At 41.5% G+C, this 14,826-nt stretch overlaps 1 protein-coding gene across 7 annotated transcripts in view; it reads left to right on the top strand.

Annotated features, from left to right (window-relative positions):
• The window catches only part of LOC134817566 (muscleblind-like protein 2a), a 32,823-nt gene extending 18,239 nt beyond the window's left edge, over positions 1 to 14,584 (top strand). For 4 of the 7 annotated variants that reach the window (XM_063826757.1, XM_063826753.1, XM_063826758.1 and 1 more), the window contains 7 exons: positions 9,389 to 9,517; positions 9,976 to 10,104; positions 10,662 to 10,790; positions 11,666 to 12,166; positions 12,478 to 12,646; positions 12,769 to 12,937; positions 13,162 to 14,584. In XM_063826757.1, coding sequence (XP_063682827.1) covers positions 9,389 to 9,517; positions 9,976 to 10,104; positions 10,662 to 10,790; positions 11,666 to 12,166; positions 12,478 to 12,646; positions 12,769 to 12,926 — 1,215 coding nt within the window. In that variant the 3' untranslated portion in view covers positions 12,927 to 12,937; positions 13,162 to 14,584. The remainder of the gene's footprint in view (positions 1 to 9,388; positions 9,518 to 9,975; positions 10,105 to 10,661; positions 10,791 to 11,665; positions 12,167 to 12,477; positions 12,647 to 12,768; positions 12,938 to 13,161) is intronic. The other 3 variants (XM_063826756.1, XM_063826755.1, XM_063826754.1) reach the window with 3 other exon arrangements.
• Positions 14,585 to 14,826: the final 242 nt, after the last annotated feature.

Below are 14,826 nucleotides of genomic sequence, written 5' to 3'. Positions count from 1 at the left end.
TTTATGTGATACCGATCACAGAGCCGTGATCAGTGCTCACCGCAATGACTCGGGAAATTGTGCAAGTTGATATTTGGCCAATACATGGCGGATCAGAGGCTCATATACAACATGTACATAAAACATAAGGCTGCGGTGGACAGGAAAGCTTCATCCTACCGACCGGATTGGTCCAGAATATCGCTTAGCAACCGGAAAGATCTCGTTACTGGAGTAGCAATCACACTTAATTTATATAATTGATGCTCACGTTAACCCCTCGGTTTGTTGCTCCTCAATGAACCAGTCTTTAAATAATATTCCAGTGTTGTTCGCCTGCACCGCCGCCAAATGCCGCCGCCGCCACAGAAGTTTTACCGGCGTGCAACACTGGCGTTTATTGCCGAATTAACTTAAGTTATGAAATTGCCACTATATCGCCACGAGCTACACACGCGGCTACCATTGCTAATCAAAGCAGCTACAAATTATTCCTTATCTTAAAACACACTTCCGGCGAAAGATAATATTTCACGGTTTCTGTTTATATGAGGTATAACTCATTGGCTATTGTCCCGTTCAAATTCTTGTGACCGACCTAGACTTCACTTCACAAAATATCCTTGTGTTTTGTTCGCAAAATATGTCAGTTCGTCTTGGGTTGGGCACAAAGAACGTGCTTTTGTGAGCGACATTTTTTAATCTTTCAAATCTGATAGAACAAAAGACGGGGCAGTTAGATCGAATAAATACTAAAATTTTCTTCCCACTGTAATATAAATTACTCATCTTATTTAACACTAGAAAAAGGTTGAAGTACTGTATTTGTTTAGGGTGTGTGGTAGTAGCAAGATCGTGTAAGATGAAAATAGTTCCGTCAGGTAATGAGCATGAGTTCGCTGCTTATTGTTGTTGGATCCGGGCCGCCCATTTCCGCCACCGCCGCCCATTGGCGCCCACTCGCTGTTCTCACTCACTTTTCACGCTATATTTGACAAGTTGATAGTTCATATTCTTGCAAACACTAATACTCATCTTGCAAACTTGACCGCACTCTTGGGCGCCTATCTTCACAATTCAAACAAATCTTTGTCTCTTGAAAAACAAAAGATGATCATGGCTAAGCATCAATCATTTAAAACGAATACATGCGTTTAAACAAGCCTCGATTTGGACTGCTGAATCGCAAATGTACGGGTACATGATGTTTTGCCACAATATGTTACCTCACAGTGACTCACCTCCCAATCCTATAATCAGACTTCAAGCTGAACATTGTTCTAACCTTGAATCCAACCCTAAACCCTTTGTTATTTATTACCCCTAAATGCTGTGAGGTGAAATATTGAACGGTAAAATTTCTGCTCCCTGACTGTATTATTGGTCCTCACAATTCGCCTTCTCTGTTGCTGGTTTCCAATTTTTGTACCGCAAATTTGTAAATATCGCTGCGTTCTAGATTGAATTATCCTTGAAGTTTGAAATCACTTCGGTTTGGCTGACTGCGCAGTAGATTGGACGATTAATTATTACAACACACTTCACTACAAAATCAAAATGTACATTATACAAGTTTCTCAAACAAACATGCAAAGACCGATCGTATACGTCAAATGAAACCGGCCTGAACTCGGTTTGACAAAGAATAATATACATACTTTTACAACAAATGTTATATGGTTATCAATGTACTTTTAAAAAGTACCTTATCGCCATAAGGACAAGGTGTGAAATAGCAAAGCTGCAATCTTGGTGGTTGAATTAAGAGTTGTGTGCTTGTCTGGCGATCTCGTCATTAACCTATTGCGACGATTCTTAATGCAACAATTCTCTCATTCAGCTTAATTTATATTAATTAATTAATTAATTACCCTTCAAACATCAACTTCAAGATTACATCGTCTGCAGGATAGTCTCCAAACTTCCTGTAGTTGATTGTCCACCACATTTTCCACACTCAATCATATACCACAACTGCTAAAACCTTATATTCATCTAATCTTAATAAACCTAACACACTGTGTAATAAACATATTGGGCAGCGTGTAACGACAAAGATTTTATGAGGTCCCTTATGACTCACACCTTTTATGCTGCTTTTTACAATAAAGTTTACATTACACGGTTGCGCGTTAGAGTTTTCTAGGTTTCTAAACAGTTTATTGTTTGTCCATTCATGCTGGCATTGGAGTGTAAGATGTACATTTTATGGGGATACAATGCACAGCGACGTCGTCGTAACTCGTAATCAGTGCAATCATAGGCTCTTATCAGTGCCGCTTGGGGATCAATTAGTCCGAAACGATGGTGTGAAAGTCTTTATCAGCAAGATTAACATTATGATTATGATCGTTGACTTAATTAAATAACCGCGAACACTGATAGTTATAAAGTTTTCTTGAACCGCATACTTGAAACTCAACAAAAGCTGTGTGTGAGTTCCAAAATCCCAGGTGCCCCGCTTAAAATGTTACCCTCGTGGTGTTTAATCGCTGTTTTTGTCAAAGCTTCTAACATCGCTGCTCATCCAAGTCTTCGTTGAAGATACATTCCTGTTTATTTATTTCAACATGAATATTAATTACGCTTGTAAGCCTGTATTCTGGAAACATTCAACATTCAGCACTCACACACTTAAACTTTAAGTTAATGTCGTTCATTTCTGTGTTTTATGTGTAACTATAATGATGTTATTTACACAAAATGTTGAATCTGTTATCTGTTTGCTGAGATCAAACTGCTGGTTTTCGTTACATTTCTCTGGATTAGAGATATATTCATTCAAACTTAATCAGGATTGACTGTATTATTATTTATCAAGGTATATCAGAATAATTCCATTTTAATTCTAATATAATTTGTTATCATAGTATGTGTCAAGTTGCCGGTAACAAAATATAGCGATCACTAATACTATACCCCAGAATGTTCAATTTCACCCAATATAACTGGATTGTTAATGAAACCACCAACCAGAGAACCGTAATAACACCACGTGATACCCCCACACCCACCACCATTGTTATCTCGGTCCACTAGCAGCAGATCACATCCGGGATGCAGAGTCAGTCCTCATCCTCGTTGTCTGCCCTTATCAGTTCCTTTTTATAGTCTGGCTATCTTGAGATGTTATTTTTTAAGTGGAAAGCATTTTAGTTCGTTTAATTTGACACGTGTGCCAGCAATCATCCATGAGTTGTCACGTGTAAAAACTAATTTACCCCGCCCCCGGGTACCTGGTCAACTTCAATCAGTTTGTATTTGACTGGGAGTTCCCACAACCAATTAGTCGCATATTGCCAGGTGCAATTATGTTATTGGTGACCACTGTCTGCAGCTTCCCATCATAAATACCGATGATTCACCTGGTTTCGCAATCTACCCAGAATTCACGGTCTTTAAATTCTACCATATCTCCTGTTGAACGCTAACCTGCGAGAACTAAACTCCAGTATAATCGTATGCGAGTCTCCTGACCAACTGAACCATCAAACTATCACCCTCCAGCACCAATCACATCTCACTGCTTGTCTGAACTGTATTAGCTGGTTTTAAACACCGGGCAGGGGTTTAACCGGCACGTGACACGGTGTCTATACCACAATCACGCGTGGCACTCTCAGAGAGGTATCATTTAAACCAGAAACTGACAAACACAGCTTCCCAAATCGTTCATAAAGTGCCATCATCTCTCCGCTTTTATGAACGGTTTCCATTATAGCATTATATAAGCCCGTATAGATTATAGATTAGCTGCCAACGAAAATGTTGCAGGTTATATAATTGCCCCCGAAATCAAGGTGCATGGGTAGATTGCTCAGATCTTAAGTCTGGAAATCTCTACTGTCTACAAGTGACCTTAAGCTTGAGATCCAGCTGTTACCACTCTACAGACGGCACCTGCAATGTCCTCCAGCTATCACTCTCTCCCTCTCTCTTTTTCTCTCTCTCACTCTCTCCCTCACTCTCTGCCTTTCGTGACGTGAACTAACGCGAGCTGCTTTTACAGATCTCGCTCTCGTTTTGCTGTGTCGGTTATACCAAACTCGGCGAGCACCTAAATATCATTAGGACTTATAAGGCCTGCTCTGATTTATATCTTGACAATCCCTTTATTCCAAAGGTCGCATTTCTGAGGAGCCCGTATTCGTTTGTTTGAGTCTTTTGGATTTCATCCTTCACGCTCTCCCTCCTGCACTGCAGAGTGTTCTGAACTGTGGTTTCCAATATTCGGGAGATTTTCTCGTCTGGTCTAAAACTTTTAGTTTTTAAAAGTACATGACATATATTGTAAGTGGTCTAGGTTTAGTAAGATACGATTATCGAAATATTACGTTATTATCTCCCAAAGCTCTCTGTTGCAGATCAAAGATCTATATTTTAACTGTAGCGCAGTAGCAGCCAGGTGTTCACACCTTAGCTCTGTCTCCAGCCTCATTCTCTCTATCCTGCCATCTTAGGAGAGTTATTTAACAGCCATTCTTTTTTCTGGGGTCATTATATAGCTATTATTGCAGGTGTCGGGCACCCCATTTAGTTGTGACCTCTCTCTCTCTCTCTGTTTCTTAGTGGTGGTCGGTCGCGTCATTTTCTATGACTCGCCTATTTTCTATTTTTTGATACGTTAAGTCTCGGGCAGTGGAGCGGTTAACGTTGTGTAATTTTTGGTCTAACCCATTCACTTTTGTGGGTCCCCTAATTCCCGGGGTCAATTTGTCAGGGAAAATTTAGTGTACTTGATATTCTAAGTATTCTGACACACACACGAGACCTTATGTATCCAGTGAATGTGCAACCTTGAGGCTGCATGTCGCCAACTCTCCTCATTGCGCGGACATTCGAATAAGCAGGCTAATTAACGTTAAATATCTGACGACTACCACCATTTGTATCTGCCTGTCACCCTGATCATCATGACGGATGGGCGGTTCATGCCTGGCGAGCTAATAATAGCCATTATTGGGAATATCTGGGAAATTATTGTCAATATCAAGTTTTATTGAAGTTCTGTGACGGTAGCTGTATGAATCTTGGTGCGTGTATTCCTCGTGAACTATACTAAACTACAGCTACTAGTTGCATACCTTCCCAGCACGTTCTTTTGTATTGTACAACGTACGTGTGATGGATTATTAGGTTATCAAGCCATTAAATCATTCATGCTCAGTGCTCACTCACAATCCTATCATTTTTGTAGATAACTGTTGCCAGTCGATTGATTTCGTGACAAATTGGCGTATCCACTATCCAGGAATATCCGGTCAAGTATCCCAGGCTATATAGGTACTACCAAAGAAGCCTCGCAGTATCCGGACTGGCAGTACCTCTGGTAAAGACGTTAAGTCCGGATAAAATACCCGGTCACAGTATAACTGGTATAGTGTTCCACTTGAGTTATCCGACAGAGACGACTTGAAGGTCCGGACCAAGGATCAGGTAGCTGTGTCCTGTACTGGAGAGATGTTCTTCTCTACAGCCGTGTATAATACAGCCAGAATTAGGGGTGTATTGAGTTACAGCCTGAAAATCAGATGGGCCCTCAGAACTCACTCTCTCTCTCTCCCTCTCTTACTCCCACTGCTCTGTGTCACACGCCATTTGTTGCTCCCCGGTCGTAATCAAGTTTCAGTCCCATAGTACATTAGTTCATTTGGTTTGTGTTGTCTTCCTCGCAGCACATTACATCTGCAGTCCCACACAGTGTACCTGATAGCTCCATCACTATGAAAAGATCCGTAACGATAGAGAACCCCTCTTCAAGAGTGCAGCCACGGAAGGTAGGATTCCTTTTTTCAGAGAAGACAGCATGACGTCACGACATACTAGCGAGATGTCTAATATTTTAGCGCATGCTATGTGACAATTGAGGGTTTCGTACGAGTGTCTTTTGTTCGATTCCCTCGGGATATGCTGTCATGTTAAAATATAAATTTCAATTTGTAACACCAGCCTTATTAATCACCACTCTGGCGTCTCAAAGCTCGCTCAATCCCTGTAAGTTATTAGCTCATCAGAACGGAGTTGATAGTACCCAAATCAAGAGCAGCTAATCTAGAATACCCAGGGCAGAGAGCCGCGTCAGATCCTGATAGTTGAGTTGTGATATAGACGGTAATGGAACAGTTAAGTGCCAGCTGAAGACTGTTAAATGGCTTTATAACGACCCGTGGGAGCCGTGTTTTTTAACGGTACAACTGGTCTGATCATGATCCCTTGCTGAACTGTGTATTTCTCGTAAAAGTCCTAATTAGTCTTAGTGCTTTAGTGCTAATGGGATTTAAGGGGATTCTGTAATGGGCTGTCAATCCTGAGGCTCAGTAGACGTAACCAAGCATGGCTGATCTCTGATTGTCACGTGGTATTTGCTTGTCACGTGGTATTTGCTTGTCACGTGGTATTTGCTTGTCACGTGGTATTTGTTTAGCACTACAGGGCGGTAGCTGTCACGTGACTACATGAGTTACGGTTAACTTGTATGGGCTGTGTAAAAACACCGGCACATCACACCGTCCTTAAATAAACACAGAATTTTGGGGTGTTTCCGGTCCACAGCATGTGTTTTGATACACTACGTCTTTACTTTGCCTGCAATCCGTCCGTTTTGTATACTCTGAACAGTCGTGATCCAGATCTTTATAAAAACGAGAACTCAGTAAAAATGCAGAACAACCCATCCTACCAGCTTGGCGTGGGACAACCGACTGACGCCTTCAGTGGAGTCCCAGTTACTGGCACTGGTCCTGGCGTGGAACTGGGTACCGGACTTGGTACCGGACATGTTGCTGGACTTGGTAACGGACTTGGTAACGGACTTGGTAACGGACTTGGTAACGGACTTGGTAACGGACTTGGTAACGGACTCGGCGCTTTGAACAGTTTGAAATGGTCCTCTGTATACGGGGTCGGGTCTAACTTGCAGATCGGAAATACGTTTCCTCGTGCTAAACAGTTCCTTCAGAACAAACACCACATGTCTAAATCACAGAAAAAGGTTCGTTTTGATATCTTTTAAAAGTCATCTGTCTTCTATCCTCATTAGCCATGATCCGTTCCAGAAAGATCCTACTATTTCATACCTCTGATGAAATATTATCTCATATGAAGTTTCAGTCTTATCTGTTTCAAACAGTTGAATAATGAGATCCCCTGATCTATTCCCTTTGTCTACCAACAAAAGGAACTCCTCCCACCACCATATGCTTCACCCACACTCTACTTCTATTCTAACTACTGATCCGATCCAAGATCACCAGCCTGGAACCACTTTATATACCTCCAGTTGCTATTGTTCTAGACTATCGTTATGAGTTCTATTGAGCGGTAACCATACCAGTTGTGAGTGTCGATAAATGGTAACCAGTTGTGAGTCTTAGTAACCAGTTTTAGTTACTTAGTAACCAGTTTTGAGTCTTAGTTATTTGGTCCTTGAGTCTTGGTAATGATTTTCCGAGGGAAGGGCTGGAGAGGTGGTGTTAGTCGGCGGCGGAAGGTATGTCAAATGTACTAGATCCTACAATACATACCCTCATCTACATTGTACAACAATTCATCGCTGTATTTTGAGTGATTGGGTTTGTTTTAAAAGGATGCAATATTGGACAATGGTAATACCATTAAATGGTATGTAGCCCTAAGTCCTTAAGTCTGAGCTTATTCATTAAGTCGCCCTGAGGGTGCACATCTTACGATCTCATTAAGCCACTTTTCTCAGCATGTCCCTTTCACTAAGTCACCTATAAAGCTCTAACCATCACTCTAACTCTCACTCTTGCTCCTTGCTCACTTAAATTTCTACCTTGTGCTCTATTTTCTAAAAAACAATTTCTACGTAATGAGCTGGTCCACTTCATGGGGGCATTGTACGGTGTGAGTTACCAAATAAGGGCATATCACGTGGACTCAATTAATGTGGACTGTGGCGATCTCTCAGCTCATATTTTGTACTACAGCTAGCTAGCTGAACAATGCGGCAGCCTCTCTCTCTCTCTTTCTCTCTTTCTCTCCCTCCCACCTGACTCCTATATTGTATTGTGCTCATATTGTGTGGACCACTTTCAGTGCTTGAGGCTGGATCTTGTTTTGTTCCCTTTACCTCACAAATTCTTTTTAGGTATCTCATTGTCACACGTTTTATTGACCGTCCTCATGTGTTCTCGACACAGTTTCGCGTGCTTTTATCACTACTCGACTATCTTGTTCATCTAGTTTAGTTCATATCTTGGTGACTAGTGACACATCCTCAACTAGGTTCAACACTAAAGAAAGGAGGTAATGAGTCCTCGAGTCCTGCCCGCCTGGTTACCCACACCACGTGACCCAGTGCCACGTGGTTCTCATTATCTGAGTATGTATACTGCTGAGCAAGTCCTTGAAATGTGGCTGTCTCACCTAGCAATGTGGCTGGTGGCTTCTAGCTATGTCGTTGTCACATAGCAACGTGGCTGTCGTCTAGCAAAGTGGCTGTCATCCAGCAAGGTGTTGGTCACTTAACCACATGGCTGTAACCTAGCAACATGGCTGTCTCCTAGCAGCATGGCTGTCGTCTCCTAGCAACCAGCTGATCCTGAAAGTGATGTGATCTGCTGCTCATCGTGACCCCGTGATATTTTTGCCACCTTTTCATGGACCAATTCGCTAAACCAATCATACCCAATTTGGAATAAGCGATGTTGAATGTAGAAAATTGGCCGCAGGTGCTGAAAAATAAATTTGTTATTGTCTATAGAGTTGTAGGTTGACCAGTCCCGCACCACTCTGCTATGTTTTCTTCAGTGAAATTGCTCCCGTAATCGATTTTCATGCGAGAAATGCAGGGTAATCCTCTCCCCGTGGCTCACTACCCCTTCATTCGCAATGATTATTGTACGTTTGTTAGTGAAATTTCAAAGCTGAAAGCTGCGGACACAGCTGCGCAATTATCTAACATCGTTTTTACCAATTCAATCCCTCACTCACGACAATGGAAACCACACTTTTTTCTTTTGTTTCTTTGTCATAATTATCCATAGAAAAAGATGAATGCTCCTAGTTTGTATTTAGAGTTGGGGTTATTAAATAATAAACGTGACCGTCATCACAACAACAACAACGTTGACTCACCCCGCGTGCTCTACACGATTTACCGCTCTCACATTTATCTGGTTTGAACAACGCTGAGCAAGTAACCCTCCGCTGTGTCTGAACTATTATTTGAGCTACACACTACACACACACACCAAGATATTATACGCTGGGACGAGTGCTGAAATAGCCGGCTTGGTTGCGCACATACAGCTTGTGTAATCTACACACTCACACACACAGGCACAAACTTTGATTATGTTTTTATCATGATTTTATCAAAATGGTGGGTTTATATTTTCTCCTCTTCCCTCCAGTCACGTGACTAACATCCTCTTCTCTCCGACAGAACATGATTTCTCCGTGGGGGTTCATGGTGCCTCAGGTAATGCCGCTCTCTTTCACCCCAACTGCCGTCGTCATCCCAGAGGTTCCCTGCTCCGGTGGCAGAAGGAAGGATAAATCCGACAAACTAGAGGTTAGTGTTGAGTGTAATTAGTTATTTAAGTTGAATGTGATTACCTTACTCGGGAATATTATGACTGGGATAAAGTGGTGGGTTTTGGAAAATTCCGCCATATTTTCCCGGTCATTAATTTTTCCAGTCATAAATTAACCCGCTATTATGTTCCCGAGTAAGGTAAACTAATAGTAAAACATTTTGATGCTTGGTGGGTTTTGGAACATTCCGCCATATTTTTCCCGGTCATTAATTTTCCCAGTCATAAATTAACCCGCTATAATATTCCCGAGTAAGGTAGTTAATTAGGTTGAGTGTGATTAGTGTTGAGTGTAATTAGAAGTTTTTACCAGCTGACATGTTCAAACTAATCAGACTACTTTAATCAAACAATTGTTTGTTAAAACAATTGACTCTTTACAGAATTCTGTATCAAACCAACCTGTTTAAGTTTAACACGTGACTCCCTCCTTCAGGTATGTAGAGAATACCAAAGATCCCAGTGCCCGAGGGGTAACGACGAGTGCAAGTATGCTCACCCCGAACCCCACATACACCCTGACCCTAATGATAATATGGTTACCGTCTGTATGGACTTCATGAAGGTTTGCAGCTCTCTTAACTTTCATACTATCTGGTTTTCTTTGTTATCTTGTTATCTGGTTATCTTGCAATTGTAGTTGATCTGCTGATGATTTAAGTTATCTTACTTGATCCAGAAATTCTTGGTTTCAACTAATTTGTCTCTCTGCACATGTGCCACTTATATAAGATTTGGTAAACCATCTGCACTAGCCGGGTTTATTATATAGTATATACTTGCTACCACGTGACTATTACCACGTGACTATTACCACGTGACTATTACCACGTGACTATTACCACGTGACTATTACCACGTGACTATCACCACGTGACTATCACCACGTGACTATCACCACGTGACTATCACCACGTGACTATCACCACGTGACTATTACCACGTGACTATTACCACGTGACTATTACCACGTGACTATTACCACGTGACTATTACCACGTGACTATTACCACGTGACTATTACCACGTGACTATCACCACGTGACTATCACCACGTGACTATCACCACGTGACTATCACCACGTGACTATCACCACGTGAGCTGATGCTAATGTTTTTCAGGAGCGTTGTGAGCGAGAGTCGTGTCGCTACTACCACCCTCCCCCACACTTACAAGCTAGAGTTAAAGCTAACCAGCTCAACGCCTCCTCCCTCATGGCCGCAGCTGCCCAGTCTCAGGCTCTTGCTCTGGTATGTCAATTATTTTATTTTAGATCATGGCTGTCTATTAATGATATCAGATTTCGATCTCACAAAAAACATTGCAACAAACGTTTCAATTTGCGTTGCTAAATTTGAAGAATTGCTCAGAATTTAAAGCAGCTTAATCGTGGCCGGTCTCTCGCTATATATATACCCATACTCGAGATATCACAGTTCGGCCTCCCTGGTCTGTGGGTTCTGGGTCTGCTTTACTCAAACACAAGGAAATGTTTTATTTCGCTGTGTCCCCGCGGCCTGGGGAACGCAGCTTATCCACTATCCATATCTTATCGCTGACAATGTAATGTTATAGCTGCAAGGCTTTGTTGGGGTTGCCCAAATTGCCTGTTATCTTTCAATGTAGTTATCACACTGATAACAGCATTCCAACTCCCTCAACACTTTATCTGACACACATGAGGAAGAGAGAACTAAAGCCGGCTCAGAATCCAAAAACCCGGCTTGATTCCGTTACCAGTTGCTGCTTTATGTGACTACTGTAGAGCTGAATTGTTACAACATCCTTCGCTCAACAAGCTATTACCCAAGCTAATTGATACGTTCATTTACTGACCTGATTATCGATTACTTACATATTTAAGTGGCGTTCGCTTTAAAAATGGAGATCACATGTGATGAATCTTGACTACTTTTCAATATTTAGGCTTTTTAAGCTGTGGACCGCGACCCTTGCTAAATAAAATCGATTGCAATCACCAACCGTTCGACCGTGATATTTTTTAATCCGGACCAAACTTACCGAACACTTAAAAAAAATTTAAAAGCAAGGGTTGTGGTCGATGTAGGCTTAAGTTGCGGTTTATCGTGGTACCGCTGTTTTGCTATGTGCTGTTTCTCTGCAGGGACCGGGAGGTACCGGGAACCAGTTGTCCTACACGACACCAGCCTCCTCCGCCGCTCTCCTCCCCACCTCCAGCACCTGCACCACTCCCTCCATGGCCTTCTCCTCCTACCAATCCAGCCCGCTCTCCGCCGCCCTCCCCAGCCAATATTACCACGCCCAGCAAGCTGCTGCCCTGGCACCTAACCCTGCCCTTCAACCCACCCTGAACCCAATGTACGCGCTAAGCGGACTTAACGGGCTCTCAGGAGGGGCTCATGGTCTGGCAGGTGCAGGTTTGGGGCAGGCCTTCTCTGGGGCTGGTCTGATGGGAGGTGCTGGCCTTATGAGCATGGCTGGGGCGGGAAATCCGGGAGCTGGGTTGTACGACCCAGCTACCTTGAGCGCTATGGGGGCTCTGGCTCTACCCAAGGACCCCATCGCTAGATCGACCATGTTAGCTCAAATGGCTGCTGAGAAAGCCGTTCTGACTAGCCGCAAGAGAAAGCTGATGGATACTATGGTATGATATTTATCATTTGTAAATCTGCTGTTTTAACGATCACACAACACAGCCAGTTAGCAATAAATATAGCATTTACAAGTTCTAACTAACGGCTGTTTTATTCAAACCATAACACCCCATACGATCGAACCTACCCCAAACCCCCAGTACGCTTGTATTGAAACTAACCAGGTCATGGTTTGAATCGGCCAGCTGCCTGCTCTAATCTGCTCGACTGTTGTCCCCACAGCAAGTGCTGTATCTGTCAAGCTGCTGCAACCCCCTCAAACCCCCCTTACCCTTCACCCCACCTCACCCCTCTCTTTCAGTCCGGGTACCCTGAGATGGTGAAGAGACAAGCTCTAGGAGTGGCCGGGGCAGGACAAGCCTCACTCATGTCTCCGTGGAACATGTCCCAGCAGTTGGCGCTACAAGGGGCGCTAGCCGGACAGGGCGCTATGACAGCTCAACCTCAACTCCTAACCAGCTCTGCGCTTAGTTAGTTTCTTTCTGTGTTTCAACAGAACTTTGTATTTTAGCAGCTATATTTAAAGCGGCTGTTTGTGGCACTTCTGATCCCTTCAATTTGTCAGATGTTTCACCTTATTGTTATTTTACAGTGAATCCCACAGCAGCAGCTCTAATGCATCAGCAAGCAGCGCTGGGGTACACCACGTACGCCTTACCAGCCTCCTCCTCTCCATACAGCATACCAGCTCAATACCCCTCCGCTCAGCAAACAGTTGCTCAGACCCCTACTGCTACTCCTACTCAATAGTATGTCACCAGGTTAGTTGTGTGGTCACATGATTACGGGTGGAATAGAGATAGAGTTGACATACGTTGCATGTATCAAAGATAGAGAATTCCTCATTTTAGTGGTTGCTTTTCAAGTTGTAACAAACTGATATTGATCTGAGTTAAGTTCCCGCGAAAATATCTGGTTTTACAGCATGACCTAAATTTAGACTAATATGAAGATGATAATTATGATTAATATCAGAATATTCCAGGTAAATCTGTTAGACAAAAGACCGAATCGCAGGCGAGATATACGGAGCCCATGAACTCTAATACTTTGTTGATGTTTTGTTTTTGTTGATGGATGATAATATTTAAACATTTGATATTTAAAATGAAATATGGAATGTGGAGAAAAGCCTTGGGCGGAGATTTTATTACGTTACGAAAGATACCAGATGTGTATTTAGTGTATACATTACACATACCTCATACACTGGCAAGTATGCGCACATATTTAATATTCACGATCGTTGTTTGCCTCTGTAAGACTTTTTACAGAACCTACGATCGGGAGACAGCAAATAATTATAATACTTAGAGGCCTCAATGTGTTGTAATTTTTAGATTTTTATTTATTAAATTGTAGCTCTCACATAACTCGTATTTGTTAATTTATTTAAAAAGGAGAAGATCCTGCCTATCCGGTTGATTGACGATCATATTGTTCTATTATTGTAGTTCGATTAATTTAAGGAATGTAACGCGTTAAGGAGAATGGTTACAACCGTATTCATATTATAGAAAATTGAATCCTCTCAAAAGTCCGTTCAATGGTCCATTATTGAATTCTTTAACAGCTCAAGCCTTTCTGATACAATGAAAAAAATGATGAAGGTTGCTACCGTTTTCTTTACACGAAAGTTAGCTATTCAATTTTAAATTCGAAATTACTATTAGTATTACCAGTTCGGACTGATTTATGTTTGTTGATATATGCGAATTGATATCATATAATGATGTATGGTTGTTTTTAATTCTAAGATCTCAATATGATAGTTGACATGACTTAATCTTGGCCTTGATTTTAAGATAGTTGGATTTTAAAATACATTGATATGATTTTGATGTCTCTCTACGATAATGATGTTTTGGGGCTCCTTGATTCTGTAAAATAGTAAGGAAAATCTACAACTATTTGGTATTTTTAAGCTATATAATATACAATATTTGTAAGATATATACCCGCCAGGAATCGTTTTTTCAAGTGAATTATTGAACTTGAATTTTACCCGATGTTTTAGCAATATAATGTTTATATTTCGGTTTTTAGACGATGATTTACCCTTTGTAAATACTGACTTTGTACTTTCCATTCCGCCGCCAGCTACAAAGCTGCTGAATGCTGCACTGTAAAATACACAATTTTAGGGGGCTACGCTCATGCCAAACGCCAGCATTATATAGCTTTGTTATTTTCACACCTAGTGATCTATCACACGCCACCATGATTCTTATCTGTTAGGTGACAGCTCGCTAATCGCAATCTATCACTGGTTTTAAGAGTCATACAAAGCTCGAAAATTTCGTTGCTACAACCGCTGACCTTCTAAGTTTAAATAAAAACACGCTCTTCAAGCCGAAATAAGAAGGTTTTATTTGCTATCGCTGATTGTTATAATCTTCAGACTATGTGATGTATTTTTGAGATATATAATAATATATGATAATAATTATTATGATAATATAACTGTTATGATAATAATTATTATATTACTATATTGATTATATTGCTTATGCTATGTTACTATTGCTTTCAATGTTCAATTTATCAGCATTATATCTGCATTGTTTAGATATGGATGCTTTAAGAGATCTGAGTTTTGTTTCGATATTTGCTGTGGTTCTACAGCGCTAATAGGAGATCTTTTGTAATT

The sequence above is a fragment of the Bolinopsis microptera genome, chromosome 6, assembly GCF_026151205.1.
Source record: "Bolinopsis microptera isolate Bmic1 chromosome 6, MBARI_Bmic_1.0, whole genome shotgun sequence".
Classification (NCBI taxonomy): domain Eukaryota; kingdom Metazoa; phylum Ctenophora; class Tentaculata; order Lobata; family Bolinopsidae; genus Bolinopsis; species Bolinopsis microptera.
This window is presented reverse-complemented; position numbering and strand designations above follow the sequence as displayed.